At 46.8% G+C, this 17,413-nt stretch overlaps 1 protein-coding gene across 1 annotated transcript in view; it reads left to right on the top strand.

Moving 5' to 3' along the window:
* The first annotated feature begins 12,498 nt into the window (after positions 1 to 12,498).
* Positions 12,499 to 17,413, top strand: part of LOC127353479 (calpain-2 catalytic subunit) — an 18,328-nt gene continuing 13,413 nt past the window's right edge. Inside the window, exons 1-5 of the mRNA XM_051382752.1 lie at positions 12,499 to 13,464; positions 14,881 to 14,950; positions 15,047 to 15,165; positions 15,279 to 15,412; positions 16,158 to 16,326. Coding sequence (XP_051238712.1) covers positions 13,225 to 13,464; positions 14,881 to 14,950; positions 15,047 to 15,165; positions 15,279 to 15,412; positions 16,158 to 16,326 — 732 coding nt within the window. The 5' untranslated portion in view covers positions 12,499 to 13,224. The remainder of the gene's footprint in view (positions 13,465 to 14,880; positions 14,951 to 15,046; positions 15,166 to 15,278; positions 15,413 to 16,157; positions 16,327 to 17,413) is intronic.

Below are 17,413 nucleotides of genomic sequence, written 5' to 3' on the forward strand. Positions count from 1 at the left end.
TATCTTTGATCAGGATTTGTCATTTAACTCCCACATAAAGCAGACCTCTAGGACTGCCTTCTTTCATTTACGTAATATTAGAAAAATTAGACACATACTATCACAGACAGATGCAGAAAAACTAATCCATGCATTTGTTACTTCAAGGCTGGATTACTGCAACTCTTTATTATCAGGTTGCCCCAATAAGTCCATTAAAACGCTCCAATTAATTCAGAACGCTGCAGCACGAGTACTGACAGGAACTAGAAAAAGAGATCACATCTCTCCTGTACTAGCTACTCTGCATTGGCTCCCTATAAAATGTAGAATTGAATTTAAAATCCTCCTCCTCACCTATAAAGCTCTTCATGGTCAGGCCCCTTCATATCTTAAAGAGCTCATAGTACCCTATTACCCCACTAGAACACTACGTTCTCTGAATGCTGGGCTACTTGTGGTTCCTATAGTCTCTAAAAGTAGAACAGGAGCCAGAGCCTTCAGTTACCAAGCTCCTCTCCTGTGGAACCAGCTTCCAGTTGTGGTTCGGGAGGCAGACACCCTCACCACATTCAAGAGTAGGCTTAAGACATTCCTCTTTGATAAAGCTTATAGTTAGGGCTGGATCAGGTGAGTCCTGAACCATCCCTTAGTTATGCTGCTATAGGCCTAGACTATCGGGGGATTTCCCATGGTGCACTGAGCTACTCTCTTCCTCTCTCTTTCTGCACTCATTCATGTCCCTTTAATGCATGTTACTAACTCCACTTCTTCCCCAGAGTTCTTGTGCTTTCTCGTCTCGCAGGTTCTCATGGATCCTGGTGGAGCCTCCTGCCATGGTCCTGCTTGACTGCCATTGCCAATACTGTTGTTGCTGTGCACCTGTCTGTCTGTCTGTCTCTCGCTCTCTCTCTCTGCCTCTCTCTCTCTCTCTCTCTCTCTCTCTCTCTCTCTCTCTCTCTCTCTCTCTCCCTCTCTCTCTCTCTCTCTCTCTCTCACCCCAACTGGTCGAGACAGACGACCACCCACCTAGAGCCGGAGGATCTGTCCTAGGTTTCTGCCTTTTAACAGGCAGTTTTTCCTTGCCCTTGTCGCCAAGTGCTTGCTCATGGTGGTACTGTTGGGTCTCTGTAATTAATGTTAAAGAGTTCGGTCTAGACCTGCTCTATTTGAAAAGTGTCCTGAGATAACTTCTGTTATGAATTGGCGCTATACAAATAAAATTGAATTGAATTGAATTGTAGTCTCTGCAGTCTCTGCAGTCTCTGCAGTCTCTTCAGTCTCTTCAGTCTCTGTAGTCTCTGTAGTCTCTGTAGTCTGTAGTCTCTGTAGTCTCTGTAGTCTCTGTAGTCTCTGCAGTTTCTGGAGTCTGTAGTCTCTGTAGTCTCTGTAGTCTCTGTAGTCTCTTGAGTCTCTGCAGTCTCTGGAGTCTCTGTAGTCTGAAATCTCTGTAGTCTCTGTAGTCTCTGGAGTCTCTGCAGTCTCTGGAGTCTGTAGTCTCTGCAGTCTCTGTTGTTTCTGGTGTCTGTAGTCTCTGTAGTCTCTGCAGTCTCTGGAGTCTCTGCAGTCTCTGGAGTCTCTGTAGTCTCTGAAATCTCTGTAGTCTCTGTAGTCTCTGGAGTCTCTGCAGTCTCTGGAGTCTGTAGTCTCTGCAGTCTCTGTAGTTTCTGGTCTCTGCAGTCCCCTCAGTCTCTGCAGTCTCTGCAATATGTAGTCTCTGGAGTCTGTAGTCTCTGCAGTCTCTGTAGTCTCTGCAGTCTCTGTAGTCTCTGCAGTGTCGGCAGTGTCTGCAGTCTCTGGAGTCTCTGTAGTCTCTGTAGTCTGTAGTCTTTGTAGTCTCTGTAGTCTCTGGAGTCTGGAGTCTGGAGTCTGTAGTATCTGCAGTCTCTGCAGTCTCTGTAGTCTCTGCAGTCTCTGGAGTCTCTGTAGTCTCTGCAGTCTATAGTCTCTGGTGTCTGTAGTCTCTGCAGTCTCTGCAGTCTCTGCAGTATGGAGTCTCTGTAGTCACTGCAGTCTCTGGAGTCTGTAGTCTCTGCAGTCTCTGCAGTCTCTGCAGTCTCTGGAGTCTCTGGAGTCTGTAGTCTCTGTAGTCTCTGTAGTCTCTGGAGTCTGTAGTCTCTGTAGTCTCTGCAGTCTCTGCAGTCTCTGTAGTCTCTGTAGTCTCTGCAGTCTCTGTAGTCTCTGGAGTCTTTAGTCTCTACAGTCTCTGCAGTCTCTGTAGTCTGTAGTCTCTGTAGTCTCTGCAGTCTCTGCGGTCTCTGGATTCTGTAGTCTCTGCAGTCTCTGCAGTCTCTGTAGTCTCTAGAGTTTCTGTCTCTAGAGTTTCTGCAGTCTGTAGAGTCTCTGGAGTCTCTGTAGCTCCACATTTGATCTAGTTCAGTTCAGCTGCATTAAGGTGAGTCAAGGTGGATTGAGGCATTTGATCCAGGCCTTTATCTGCTTGTAAGGAGGACATTGGTGTAGTCTCTGTAGTCTGTAGTCTCTGTAGTCTCTGCAGTCTCTGCAGTCTGTGGAGTCTGTAGTCTCTGCAGTTTCTGGAGTCTATAGTCTCTGTAGTCTCTGGAGTCTGTAGTCTCTGTAGTCTCTGCAGTCTCTGGAGTCTGCAGTCTCTGGAGTCTGTAGTCTCTGTAGTCTCTGTAGTCTCTGCAGTATGTAGTCTCTGGAGTCTGTAGTCTCTGCAGTCTCTGTAGTCTCTGAAGTCTCTGTAGTCTCTGCGGTCTCTGCAGTCTCTGTAGTCTCTGTAGTCTGGAGTCTCTGTAGTCTCTGGAGTCTGTAGTCTCTGTAGTCTGTAGTCTCTGTAGTCTCTGGAGTCTGTAGTCTCTGTAGTCTCTGCAGTTTCTGGAGTCTGTAGTCTCTGTAGTCTCTGTAGTCTCTGCAGTCTCTGGAGTCTGCAGTCTCTGGAGTCTGTAGTCTCTGTAGTCTCTGTAGTCTCTGCGGTCTCTGCAGTCTCTGAAGTCTCTGTAGTCTGGAGTCTCTGTAGTCTCTGGAGTCTGTAGTCTCTGTAGTCTCTGTAGTCTCTGTAGTCTGTAGTCTCTGTAGTCTCTGGAGTCTGTAGTCTCTGTAGTCTCTGCAGTTTCTGGAGTCTGTAGTCTCTGTAGTCTCTGTAGTCTCTGTAGTCTCTGCAGTTTCTGGAGTCTGTAGTCTCTGTAGTCTCTGTAGTCTCCGTACTCTCTGTAGTCTGTAGTCTCTGGAGTCTGTAGTCTCTGTAGTCTCTGGAGTCTGCAGTCTCTGGAGTCTCTGGAGTCTGTTGTCTCGGGAGTCTCTGGAGTCTGTAGTCTCTGCAGTCTCTGCAGTCTCTGCAGCCTCTGTAGTCTCTGTAGTATCTGGAGTCTGTAGTCTCTGTAGTCTCTGCAGTCTCTGTAGTCTCTGGAGTCTGTAGTCTCTGCAGTCTCTGTAGTCTCTGCAGTCTCTGCAGTCTCTGGAGTGTCTGTAGTCTCTGCAGTCTCTGTAGTCTCTGTAGTCTCTGTAGTCTCTGGAGTCTCTGCAGTCTCTGGAGTCTGTAGTCTCTGCAGTCTCTGTAGTTTCTGGTCTCTGCAGTCCCCTCAGTCTCTGCAGTCTCTGCAGTATGTAGTCTATGGAGTCTGTAGTCTCTGCAGTCTCTGGAGTCTGTAGTCTCTGCAGTGTCGGCAGTGTCTGCAGTCTCTGGAGTCTCTTTAGTCTCTGTAGTCTGTAGTCTTTGTAGTCTCGGTAGTCTCTGGAGTCTGGAGTCTGGAGTCTGTAGTCTCTGCAGTCTCTGCAGTCTCTGTAGTCTCTGCAGTCTCCGGAGTCTCTGTGGTCTCTGCAGTCTCTGTAGTCTCTGGTGTCTGTAGTCTCTGCAGTCTCTGCAGTCTCTGCAGTATGGAGTCTCTGTAGTCTGTAGTCTCTGTAGTCTCTGTAGTCTCTGCAGTCTCTGGAGTCTGTAGTCTCTGCAGGCTCTGTAGTCTCTGCAGTCTGTAGTCTCTGTAGTCTCTGCAGTTCCTGGAGTCTGTAGTCTCTGGAGTCTCTAGTGTCTGGAGTCTCTGCAGTCTCTGTAGTCTGTAGTCTCTGTAGTCTCTGTAGTCTGTAGTCTCTGCAGTTCCTGGAGTCTGGAGTCTCTGTAGTCTCTGTAGTCTGTAGTCTCTGCAGTTTCTGGAGTCTGTAGTCTCTGTAGTCTCTGTAGTCTGTAGTCTCTGTAGTCTCTGTTGTCTCTGCAGTCTCTGCAGTCTGTAGTCTCTGTAGTCTCTGGAGTCTGTAGTCTCTGTTGTCTCTGTAGTCTCTGTAGTCTCTGCAGTCTGTAGTCTCTGGAGTCTGTAGTCTCTGGAGTCTGTAGTCTCTGCAGTCTCTGCAGTCTCTGCAGTCTCTGTAGTCTGTAGTCTCTGTAGTCTCTGCAGTCTCTGTAGTCTCTGGAGTCTGTAGTCTCTGCAGTTTCTGGAGTCTGGAGGCTCTGTAGTCTCTGTAGTCTGTAGTCTCTGCAGTTTCTGGAGTCTGGAGTCTCTGTAGTCTCTGTAGTCTCTGTAGTCTCTGTAGTCTGTAGTCTCTGTAGTCTCTGCAGTTTCTGGAGTCTGGAGTCTCTGTAGTCTCTGTAGTCTGTAGTCTCTGCAGTTTCTGGAGTCTGGAGTCTCTGTAGTCTTTGGAGTCTGTAGTCTCTGTAGTCTCTGCAGTCTCTGTAGTCTCTGTAGTCTCTGAAGTCTCTGTAGTCTCTGGTGTCTGTAGTCTCTGTAGTCTGTAGTCTCTGGAGTCTGTAGTCTCTGCAGTCTGTGCAGTCTCTGTAGTCTCTGTAGTCTCTGTAGTCTCTGCAGTTTCTGGAGTCTGTAGTCTCTGTAGTCTCTGTAGTCTGTAGTCTCTGTAGTCTCTGTAGTCTCTGCAGTCTCTGTAGTCTCTGTAGTCTCTGCAATCTCTGTAGTCTCTGTAGTCTCTGGAGTCTCTGCAGTCTCTGGAGTCTATAGTCTCTGTAGTCTCTGGAGTCTGTAGTCTCTGTAGTCTCTGCAGTCTCTGGAGTCTGCAGTCTCTGGAGTCTGTAGTCTCTGTAGTCTCTGTAGTCTCTGCAGTATGTAGTCTCTGGAGTCTGTAGTCTCTGCAGTCTCTGTAGTCTCTGTAGTCTCTGTAGTCTCTGCGGTCTCTGCAGTCTCTGTAGTCTCTGTAGTCTGGAGTCTCTGTAGTCTCTGGAGTCTGTAGTCTCTGTAGTCTCTGTAGTCTCTGTAGTCTCTGTAGTCTCTGCAGTTTCTGGAGTCTGTAGTCTCTGTAGTCTCTGTAGTCTCTGTAGTCTCTGCAGTCTCTGGAGTCTGCAGTCTCTGGAGTCTGTAGTCTCTGTAGTCTCTGTAGTCTCTGCGGTCTCTGCAGTCTCTGAAGTCTCTGTAGTCTGGAGTCTCTGTAGTCTCTGGAGTCTGTAGTCTCTGTAGTCTCTGTAGTCTGTAGTCTCTGTAGTCTCTGGAGTCTGTAGTCTCTGTAGTCTCTGCAGTTTCTGGAGTCTGTAGTCTCTGTAGTCTCTGTAGTCTCTGCAGTTTCTGGAGTCTGTAGTCTCTGTAGTCTCTGTAGTCTCTGTAGTCTCCGTACTCTCTGTAGTCTGTAGTCTCTGGAGTCTGTAGTCTCTGTAGTCTCTGGAGTCTGCAGTCTCTGGAGTCTCTGGAGTCTGTTGTCTCGGGAGTCTCTGGAGTCTGTAGTCTCTGCAGTCTCTGCAGTCTCTGCAGCCTCTGTAGTCTCTGTAGTATCTGGAGTCTGTAGTCTCTGTAGTCTCTGCAGTCTCTGTAGTCTCTGGAGTCTGTAGTCTCTGCAGTCTCTGTAGTCTCTGCAGTCTCTGCAGTCTCTGCAGTCTCTGGAGTGTCTGTAGTCTCTGCAGTCTCTGTAGTCTCTGTAGTCTCTGGAGTCTCTGCAGTCTCTGGAGTCTGTAGTCTCTGCAGTCTCTGTAGTTTCTGGTCTCTGCAGTCCCCTCAGTCTCTGCAGTCTCTGCAGTCCCCTCAGTCTCTGCAGTCTCTGCAGTATGTAGTCTATGGAGTCTGTAGTCTCTGCAGTCTCTGTAGTTTCTGCAGTCTCTGCAGTCTCTGTAGTTTCTGCAGTCTCTGGAGTCTGTAGTCTCTGCAGTGTCGGCAGTGTCTGCAGTCTCTGGAGTCTCTTTAGTCTCTGTAGTCTGTAGTCTTTGTAGTCTCTGGAGTCTGGAGTCTGGAGTCTGTAGTCTCTGCAGTCTCTGCAGTCTCTGTAGTCTCTGCAGTTTCTGGAGTCTCTGTAGTCTCTGCAGTCTCTGTAGTCTCTGGTGTCTGTAGTCTCTGCAGTCTCTGCAGTATGGAGTCTCTGTAGTCACTGCAGTCTCTGGAGCCTGCAGTCTCTGCAGTCTCTGCAGTCTCTGGAGTCTCTGGAGTCTGTAGTCTCTGTAGTCTCTGTAGTCTCTGCAGTCTCTGTAGTCTCTGCAATCTCTGTAGTCTCTGTAGTCTCTGGAGTCTCTGCAGTCTCTGGAGTCTGTAGTCTCTGCAGTCTCTGTAGTTTCTGGTGTCTATAGTCTCTGCAGTCTCTGCAGTCTCTGCAGTATGTATTCTCTGTAGTCGCTGCAGTCTCTGGAGTCTCTGTAGTCTCTGCAGTGTCTGCAGTCTCTGCAGTCTGTAGTCTCTGGAGTCTGTAGTCTCTGGAGTCTGTAGTCTCTGCAGTCTCTGCAGTCTCTGCAGTCTGTGCAGTCTCTGTAGTCTGTAGTCTCTGTAGTCTCTGTAGTCTCTGCAGTCTCTGGAGTCTGTAGTCTCTGCAGGCTCTGTAGTCTCTGCAGTCTGTAGTCTCTGGAGTCTGTAGTCTCTGGAGTCTCTGCAGTCTCTGTAGTCTGTAGTCTCTGTAGTCTCTGTAGTCTGTAGTCTCTGCAGTTTCTGGAGTCTGTAGTCTCTGTAGTCTCTGTAGTCTGTAGTCTCTGTAGTCTCTGTAGTCTCTGTAGTCTCTGTAGTCTGTAGTCTCTGTAGTCTCTGCAGTTCCTGGAGTCTGTAGTCTCTGTAGTCTCTGTAGTCTGTAGTCTCTGTAGTCTCTGTTGTCTCTGCAGTCTCTGCAGTCTCTGCAGTCTGTAGTCTCTGTAGTCTCTGGTGTCTGTAGTCTCTGTAGTCTCTGCAGTCTCTGTATTCTCTGCAGTTTCTGGAGTCTGTAGTCTCTGTAGTCTCTGTAGTCTCTGTTTTCTCTGCAGTCTCTGCAGTCTGTAGTCTCTGTAGTCTCTGGAGTCTGTAGTCTCTGTAGTCTCTGTAGTCTCTGCAGTCTCTGTAGTCTCTGCAGTTTCTGGAGTCTGTAGTCTCTGTAGTCTCTGTAGTCTCTGTAGTCTCTGGAGTCTGTAGTCTCTGTAGTCTCTGTAGTTTCTGCAGTCTCTAGAGTCTCTGTAGTCTCTGCAATCTCTGTAGTCTCTGGAGTCTCTGCAGTCTCTGGAGTCTCTGCAGTCTCTGGAGTCTGTAGTCTCTGCAGTCTCTGTAGTTTCTGGTGTCTGTAGTCTCTGCAGTCTCTGCAGTATCTGCAGTATGTAATCTCTGTAGTCGCTGCAATCTCTGTAGTCGCTGCAGTCTCTGGAGTCTCTGTAGTCTCTGCAGTGTCTCAGTACTCTGCAGTCTCTGCAGTCTCTGTAGTCTCTGGAGTCTCTGCAGTTTCTGGAGTCTGTAGTCTCTGTAGTCTCTGTAGTCTCTGGAGTCTGTAGTCTCTGTAGTCTCTGCAGTCTCTGCAGTCTCTGGAGTCTCTGTAGTCTCTGCAATCTCTGTAGTCTCTGGAGTCTCTGCAGTCTCTGGAGTCTGTAGTCTCTGCAGTCTCTGTAGTTTCTGGTGTCTGTAGTCTCTGCAGTCTCTGCAGTCTCTGCAGTATGTAGTCTCTGTAGTCGCTGCAGTCTCTGGAGTCTCTGCAGTGTCTGCAGTCTCTGCACTCTGTAGTCTCTGGAGTCTGTAGTCTCTGGAGTCTGTAGTCTCTGGAGTTTGTAGTCTCTGCAGTCTCTGCAGTCATGCAGTCTCTGCAGTCTCTGTAGTCTGTAGTCTCTGCAGTCATTGCAGTCTCTGTAGTCTCTGTAGTCTCTGCAATCTCTGCAGTCTCTGCAGTCTCTGGAGTCTGTAGTCTCTGCAGGCTCTGTAGTCTCTGCAGTCTGTAGTCTCTGGAGTCTGTAGTCTCTGGAGTCTCTGCAGTCTCTGTAGTCTGTAGTCTCTGTAGTCTCTGTAGTCTCTGTAGTCTGTAGTCTCTGCAGTTTCTGGAGTCTGTAGTCTCTGTAGTCTCTGTAGTCTCTGGAGTCTGTAGTCTCTGTAGTCTCTGTAGTTTCTGCAGTCTCTGGAGTCTCTGTAGTCTCTGCAATCTCTGTAGTCTCTGGAGTCTCTGCAGTCTCTGGAGTCTGTAGTCTCTGCAGTCTCTGTAGTTTCTGGTGTCTGTAGTCTCTGCAGTCTCTGCAGTATCTGCAGTATGTAATCTCTGTAGTCGCTGCAATCTCTGTAGTCGCTGCAGTCTCTGGAGTCTCTGTAGTCTCTGCAGTGTCTGCAGTCTCTGCAGTCTCTGCAGTCTGTAGTCTCTGGAGTCTGTAGTCTCTGCAGTCTCTGCAGTCTCTGCAGTTGTGCAGTCTCTGTAGTCTGTAGTCTCTGTAGTCTCTGTAGTCTCTGTAGTCTCTGCAGTTTCTGGAGTCTGTAGTCTCTGTAGTCTCTGTAGTCTCTGGAGTCTGTAGTCTCTGTAGTCTCTGTAGTCTCTGCAGTCTCTGGAGTCTCTGTAGTCTCTGCAATCTCTGTAGTCTCTGGAGTCTCTGCAGTCTCTGGAGTCTGTAGTCTCTGCAGTCTCTGTAGTTTCTGGTGTCTGTAGTCTCTGCAGTCTCTGCAGTCTCTGCAGTATGTAGTCTCTGTAGTCGCTGCAGTCTCTGGAGTCTCTGCAGTGTCTGCAGTCTCTGCACTCTGTAGTCTCTGGAGTCTGTAGTCTCTGGAGTCTGTAGTCTCTGGAGTTTGTAGTCTCTGCAGTCTCTGCAGTCATGCAGTCTCTGCAGTCTCTGTAGTCTGTAGTCTCTGTAGTCTCTGCAGTCATTGCAGTCTCTGTAGTCTCTGTAGTCTCTGTAGTCTGTAGTCTCTGTAGTCTCTGCAGTTTCTGGAGTCTGGAGTCTCTGTAGTCTCTGTTGTCTATAGTCTTTAGTCTCTGCAGTTTCTGGAGTCTGTAGTCTCTGTAGTCTCTGTAGTCTGTAGTCTCTGTAGTCTCTGTAGTATCTGGAGTCTGTAGTCTCTGGAGTCTGTAGTCTCTGCAGTCTCTGCAGTCTCTGCAGTCTCTGTAGTCTGTAGTCTCTGTTGTCTCTGTAGTCTCTGTAGTCTCTGCAGTTTCTGGAGTCTGTAGTCTCTGTAGTCTCTGTAGTCTCTGGAGTCTCTGCAGTCTCTGCAGTCTCTGTAGTCTCTGAAATCTCTGTAGTCTCTGTAGTCTCTGTAGTCTCTGGAGTCTCTGAAGTCTCTGCAGTCTCTAGAGTCTGTAGTCTCTGCAGTCTCTGTTGTTTCTGGTGTCTGTAGTCTCTGTAGTCTCTGTAGTCTCTGCAGTCTCTGTAGTCTCTGCAGTCTCTGCAGTCTGTAGTCTCTGGAGTCTGTAGTCTCTGGAGTCTGTAGTCTCTGTAGTCTCTGTAGTCTCTGTAGTCTGTAGTCTCTGTAGTCTCTGTAGTCTCTGTTGTCTCTGCAGTCTCTGTAGTCTCTGTTGTCTATAGTCTGTAGTCTCTGCAGTTTCTGGAGTCTGTAGTCTCTGTAGTCTCTGTAGTCTCTGCAGTCTCTGTAGTCTCTGCAGTCTCTGCAGTCTGTAGTCTCTGGAGTCTGTAGTCTCTGCAGTCTCTGCAGTCTCTGCAGTCTCTGTAGTCTGTAGTCTCTGTAGTCTCTGCAGTCTCTGCAGTCTGTAGTCTCTGGAGTCTCTGTAGTCTCTGGAGTCTGTAGTCTCTGCAGTCTCTGCAGTCTCTTTAGTCTGTAGTCTCTGTAGTCTCTGTAGTCTCTGCAGTCTGTGCAGTCTCTGTAGTCTCTGTAGTCTCTGGAGTCTGTAGTCTTTGTAGTCTCTGCAGTTTCTGGAGTCTGGAGGCTCTGTAGTCTCTGTAGTCTGTAGTCTCTGCAGTTTCTGGAGTCTGGAGTCTCTGTAGTCTCTGTAGTCTGTAGTCTCTGTAGTCTCTGCAGTTTCTGGAGTCTGGAGTCTCTGTAGTCTCTGTAGTCTGTAGTCTCTGCAGTTTCTGGAGTCTGGAGTCTCTGTAGTCTCTGGAGTCTGTAGTCTCTGTAGTCTCTGCAGTCTCTGTAGTCTCTGTAGTCTCTGAAGTCTCTGTAGTCTCTGGCGTCTGTAGTCTCTGGAGTCTGTAGTCTCTGCAGTCTCTGCAGTCTGTGCAGTCTCTGTAGTCTCTGTAGTCTCTGTAGTCTCTGCAGTTTCTGGGTCTGTAGTCTCTGTAGTCTCTGTAGTCTATGGAGTCTGTAGTCTCTGTAGTCTCTGTAGTCTCTGCAGTCTCTGGAGTCTCTGGAGTCTCTGCAGTCTCTGTAGTCTCTGTAGTCTCTGGAGTCTCTGCAGTCTCTGCAGTCTCTGGAGTCTGTAGTCTCTGCAGTCTCTGTAGTTTCTGGTGTCTGTCGTCTCTGCAGTCTCTGCAGTCTCTGCAGTATGTAATCTCTGTAGTCGCTGCAGTCTCTGTAGTCTCTGCAGTCTCTGGAGTCTCTGTAGTCTCTGCACTGTCTGTAGTCTCTGGAGTCTCTGCAGTCTCTGCAGTCTCTGGAGTCTGTAGTCTCTGCAGTCTCTGTAGTTTCTGGTGTCTGTAGTCTCTGCAGTCTCTGCAGTCTCTGCAGTATGTAATCTCTGTAATCGCTGCAGTCTCTGTACTCGCTGCAGTCTCTGGAGTCTCTGTAGTCTCTGCAGTGTCTGCAGTCTCTGCAGTCTGTAGTCTCTGGAGTCTGTAGTCTCTGCAGTCTCTGCAGTCTCTGCAGTCTGTGCAGTCTCTGTAGTCTGTAGTCTCTGTAGTCTCTGTAGTCTCTGCAGTTTCTGGAGTCTGTAGTCTCTGTAGTCTCTGTAGTCTCTGCAGTCTCTGTAGTCTCTGCAGTCTCTGGAGTCTGTAGTCTCTGCAGTGTCGGCAGTGTCTGCAGTCTCTGGAGTCTCTGTAGTCTCTGTAGTCTGTAGTCTCTGTAGTCTCTGTAGTCTCTGTAGTCTCTGGAGTCTGGAGTCTGTAGTATCTGCAGTCTCTGCAGTCTCTGTAGTCTCTGCAGTCTCTGGAGTCTCTGTAGTCTCTGCAGTCTCTGTAGTCTCTGGTGTCTTTAGTCTCTGCAGTCTCTGCAGTCTCTGCAGTATGGAGTCTCTGTAGTCACTGCAGTCTCTGGAGTCTGTAGTCTCTGCAGTCTCTACAGTCTCTGCAGTCTCTGGAGTCTCTGGAGTCTCTGGAGTCTGTAGTCTCTGTAGTCTCTGTAGTCTCTGTAGTCTCTGGAGTCTGTAGTCTCTGTAGTCTCTGCAGTCTCTGCAGTCTCTGTAGTCTCTGTAGTCTCTGTAGTCTCTGGAGTCTTTAGTCTCTACAATCTCTGCAGTCTCTGTAGTCTGTAGTCTCTGCAGTCTCTGCAGTCTCTGCAGTCTCTGCGGTCTCTGGATTCTGTAGTCTCTGCAGTCTCTGCAGTCTCTGTAGTCTCTAGAGTTTCTGTCTCTAGAGTTTCTGCAGTCTCTAGAGTCTCTGGAGTCTCTGTAGCTCCACATTTGATCCAGTTCAGTTCAGCTGCATTAAGGGGAGTCAAGCTGGATTGAGGCATTTGATCCAGGCCTTTATCTGCTTGTAAGGAGGACGTTGGTGTAGTCTCTGTAGTCTTTAGTCTCTGTAGTCTCTGCAGTCTCTGCAGTCTGTGGAGTCTGTAGTCTCTGCAGTTTCTGGAGTCTATAGTCACTGTAGTCTCTGGAGTCTGTAGTCTCTGTAGTCTCTGCAGTCTCTGGAGTCTGCAGTCTCTGGAGTCTGTAGTCTCTGTAGTCTCTGTAGTCTCTGCAGTATGTAGTCTCTTGAGTCTGTAGTCTCTGCAGTCTCTGTAGTCTCTGCAGTCTCTGGAGTCTCTAGTCTCTGCAGTGTCGGCAGTGTCTGCAGTCTCTGGAGTCTCTTTAGTCTCTGTAGTCTGTAGTCTTTGTAGTCTCTGTAGTCTCTGGAGTCTGGAGTCTGTAGTCTCTGCAGTCTCTGCAGTCTATGCAGTCTCTGCAGTCTATGCAGTCTCTGTAGTCTCTGGTGTCTGTAGTCTCTGCAGTCTCTGCAGTATGGAGTCTCTGTAGTCACTGCAGTCTCTGGAGCCTGTAGTCTCTGCAGTCTCTGGAGTCTCTGGAGTCTGTAGTCTCTGTAGTCTCTGGAGTCTCTGCAGTCTCTGTAGTCTCTGCAGTCTCTGCAGTCTCTGTAGTCTCTGTAGTCTCTGCAGTCTCTGTAGTCTCTGGTGTCTTTAGTCTCTACAGTCTCTGCAGTCTCTGTAGTCTGTAGTCTCTGTAGTCTCTGCAGTCTCTGCAGGCTCTGTAGTCTCTGTAGTCTCTGCAGTCTCTTTAGTCTCTGCAGTCTCTGGAGTCTCTGTAGTCTCTGCAGTCTCTGCAGTATGGAGTCTCTGTAGTCACTGCAGTCTCTGGAGCCTGTAGTCTCTGCAGTCTCTGCAGTCTCTGCAGTCTCTGGAGTCTCTGGAGTCTGTAGTCTCTGTAGTCTATGTAGTCTCTGGAGTCTGTAGTCTCTGTAGTCTCTGCAGTCTCTGTCGTCTCTGTAGTCTCTGCAGTCTCTGTAGTCTCTGGTGTCTTTAGTCTCTACAGTCTCTGCAGTCTCTGTAGTCTGTAGTCTCTGTAGTCTCTGCAGTCTCTGCAGTCTCTGCGGTCTCTGGAGTCTGTAGTTTCTGCAGTCTCTGCAGTCTCTGTAGTCTCTAGAGTTTCTGTCTCTAGAGTTTCTGCAGTCTCTAGAGTCTCTGGAGTCTCTGTAGCTCCACAGTTGATCCAGTTCAGTTCAGCTGCATTAAGGTGAGTCAAGGTGGATTGAGGCATTTGATTCAGGCCTTTATCTGCTTGTAAGGAGGACGTTGGTGTCAGTCAGGTGTGTTTCAGGTGATAAACACCTCACTGTGTTTGTCAGTATTGTTTGCTTTCTGAATAATTCAGAGTCAACTGATATCACACTGCTCCTTCACCTGGACCAAAGCTCCGCCCCCTTACGCCTGACCACCTTTATATCTGAGACGCATACACAGCACCCTCAATTCACTTACAGATCACACCGCAGCCAGACTCTCAGCAGACTCTCAGCAGACTCTCGGCAGACGTTTGGTTTTAGGTGGACAGACGTTTGGTACACTTTCAATCAACTTTCAGACTCTTGTCAGACCTTCAGTAGACTCTTGACAGACTCTCAGGATGGCAAACACAGCAGCAGAGCTGGCCAGAAGGAAGGCCCGTGAGGAGGATGGCGCCGGCAGCACGGCCAACGCCATCCCCTTCAATCAGCAGGACTTTGAACAGTTGCGGTGCGAGAGTCTTCAGTCAGGCTCGCTGTACTGCGACCCAACCTTCCCCGCAGACTGGGACTCTTTGGGGTACAACCAGCTGGGACGCTACTCCTCCAAAACCATCGGAGTGGAGTGGAAACGACCTACGGTAAACTGAGATGCTGAGTGTGTATGATTACTCTTGTTATTGATTATTACCAATCACTTTTTTATGTTGTTATTATTTATAAAATGTCAGAAAATAGTGAAACATCCCAGTTCCTCAGAGTCTGTCGACTGACTAATTGATTAAGCGTTCTTCAGGTTTGTGAAGGTTCAACACGCAAACACGGATTCTGTTGTGTCGAAGCTGCTGAGACTGAAATGTGCCGCAAAACCAAAACGAGAAGCCAAAAGAGGCTAAAAGGACCATTAGACTACTACTTATATAACCCAGTAGTCTGTACAGCAGATACCTTCTATCTTTACACCCTCCATTCAGATAGAAAAACACTGAACAGGTAGAAAAATGGAAGAGCAACAGAAGACAGACAGACAGGAAGTAGACAGAATACTGTAATAAATACAGATCAGTGGATCTTTAAATGAATGATTATAAAATGAAGCTACAAACTGCAGTTTGATCTCCAGTTAATGTGTCACAATCAACAGGAGCCGCTACCAGTGTGTGTGTGTGTGGGTGTGGGTGTGTCTGTGGTCACTATGGTAACCTGGTTAAGGTAGTAATCAGTAGATCTGAAGTCGGTGCAGTTAATGTACTTATTATTAACTGAAGCAGGTTGTCTGTGCTTTTGGCTCCTGTTGTATATATAATGTCACAGTGTGAGATGTTTATGATGTTTATGATGTTTATGATGTTTATGAGGTTTATGTGACGGTCCGACGTCGGCTCGTCATGGTTATCTGCTGCAGAGATCAAAACTCAAATCACTTCATTCTTATATTGAGTAAATTTAAATAAATATTCATATTTAAGGCAACACAATTTTCTATATTTCTTTGTTTTAAATGAAGTTTATATTTGTGATTAGATTTACATAAATATTTAAGAATGAATAGCAGAAATATTATTTTTAATGTCATATAAAAGCAGCAGTTTAACAATATCTCACTGATATCACTGCTAAAGAGGAAGAAACGGAGACTTTAGATTATTGTCCAGTTTTAAAAAGTTTATAAAAGTCAGACTCATTATCAACCAATAGCTGGATTCTATTCGTACAACATTCACATTATTCTGTGGAATATAAAAACAATAACAACAATTATTAGACAGATAAAAACTGTCTCCTCATACAATAATGCTTATTGTACAGAATATAAAATGATAATATTATATAAATTCTATTAAACATTTTATATTCATCTTAATGAGCTACATGACGGCAAATTCAACCAATCACAGCACTGATCCTTTCATCATTGTTATTCTCATTGAATTATACATAAATTATCTTTATGATGATGATAGTGATGATGATGATGATGGTGATGATGATGGTGATGATGATGATGATGATGATGGTGATGATGATGATGATAATCTGCTGTGTCGTCCAATCAGGAGCTGTGTTCAGACCCTCAGTTCATCATTGACGGAGCGAAAAGAACGGACATCTGTCAGGGAGTGCTGGGTGAGAACACACACACACACACACACACACACACACACAGCTCTGTGACCTCTGACCTCTCAGCTGTGATCATGTGACCTGCTGTGTGTCTGTCAGGTGACTGCTGGCTGCTGGCCGCCATCGCCTCCCTGACTCTGGACCCTCAGATCCTGAACAGGGTGGTTCCTCCTGGACAGAGCTTCAGCTCGCAGTATGCCGGCATCTTCCATTTCCAGGTCTGCTCTGATTGGCTCACATATTCCCTCCACAGGAAGTGACATCATGTTTGTGCTGGGAGTGGGAGGGGCCTGTACAGGAAGTGACACTGTGTTTGTTTGTTTGTGCACAGCTGTGGCAGTACGGCGAGTGGGTGGACGTGGTGGTGGACGACCGGCTACCCACCAAAGACGGGAAGCTGCTGTTCGTGCACTCAGCAGAGGGAGGAGAGTTCTGGAGCGCCCTGCTGGAGAAAGCCTATGCCAAGTAAGATCCACAGTAACGTACGGAGGACCAGTACTCCCAGTAGCATAAACCTACCCCCACGGTGTAAGACACTTTCAGTTTACTTTCACTCATTTTTTATTTCTTTATTTTAATTTTTTATCTCATAATTTAGATTTTTTATTTCATAATTTTAACTTTTATCAAATTATATCTGACTTATCAAGAACAGTTTTGTACTGGCAGAAATGGGCTTCCGTACTAATGAGCCCTTTATCTTTCACTGTAGCGCCACCATGAGGTTGACAGGCAGCCGTATGTAATAACAATCTAATGAAAAACACTTATTGAGTCAGTCAGAGCACAGTGTGTGTGTGTGTGTGTGTGTGTTAGAGGTAATTAGGGCCGAGGAGGAAGGTTTACTCAGTAAACACTCGCCGTCGACCAGCCCGGAAAACAAACAGAGCTGCTGACTCAGCTCTTTATACTGAACAGGTAAAACTGTCGGATTTACTGCGCACAGTAAACACCACGTTCCTCCATTTTACACCCAGTGTGTAGAAATCATTTCATTAAAGTGTCTGAGCTTTTATTTTGATAGATAGATCTTATATATTATATAAATATATATATTTATGTATATATTTATATATATATATATAAGGGTATAAAAAAATATATATAAATATACATATTTATATATATACTGTAACACACAATAATCAGCTCTATGGATCAATAATTAGCTGTATGGATCAATAATTAGCTGTATGGATCAATGATGCAGGGTCAACAGCTCGTACGAGGCTCTGACCGGAGGATCCAGTATCGAAGGATTCGAGGATTTTACCGGAGGAATCGCTGAGAGCTACGACCTGAAGGAGGCTCCGCCCTTCCTGTTCAACATCATTAGGAAAGCTCTGAAACTGGGCTCACTGATTGGCTGCTCCATCAATGTAACACACACACACACTATAACACACACTGTAACACACACACACACACACACACACACACACATACACACACACACACACTGTGTCACACACTGTAACACACTGTAACACACACACTGTAACACACTGTAACACACACACACTGTAACACACTGTAAAACACACACTGTAACACACTGTGACACACACTGTAACACACACACTGTAACACACACACTGTAACACACACTGTAACACACACACTGTTACACTGTAACACACACTATAACACACACTGTAACACACACACTGTAACACACACTGTAACACACACACTGTAACACACACTGTACACACTGTAACACACTGTGACACACACCGTAACACACACACTGTAACACACACTGTACACACTGTAACACACACACTATTACACACACTGTAACACACACACTGTAACACACACACTGTACACACTGTAACACACACTGTACACACTGTGACACACACACTGTAACACACACACTGTAACACACACTGTAACACACACTGTACACACTGTGACACACACTGTACACACTGTACACACTGTGACACACACTGTAACACACACACTGTAACACACACTGTAACACACACTGTAACACACACACTGTTACACTGTAACACACACTATAACACACACTGTAACACACACACTATTACACACACTGTAACACACACACTGTAACACACACTGTAACACACACACTGTAACACACACACTGTAACACACACTGTACACACTGTAACACACTGTGACACACACCGTAACACACACACACTGTAACACACACTGTACACACTGTAACACACACACTATTACACACACTGTAACACACACACTGTAACACACACACTGTAACACACACTGTAACACACACTGTACACACTGTAACACACACTGTACACACTGTGACACACACTGTACACACTGTACACACTGTGACACACACTGTAACACACACACTGTAACACACACTGTAACACACACTGTACACACTATAACACACTGTAACACACTGTAACACACACACTGTAACACACACTGTAACACATACTGTAACAC

Source organism: Dicentrarchus labrax, unplaced genomic scaffold, assembly GCF_905237075.1.
Source record: "Dicentrarchus labrax unplaced genomic scaffold, dlabrax2021, whole genome shotgun sequence".
In the NCBI taxonomy this organism is placed as follows: domain Eukaryota; kingdom Metazoa; phylum Chordata; class Actinopteri; family Moronidae; genus Dicentrarchus; species Dicentrarchus labrax.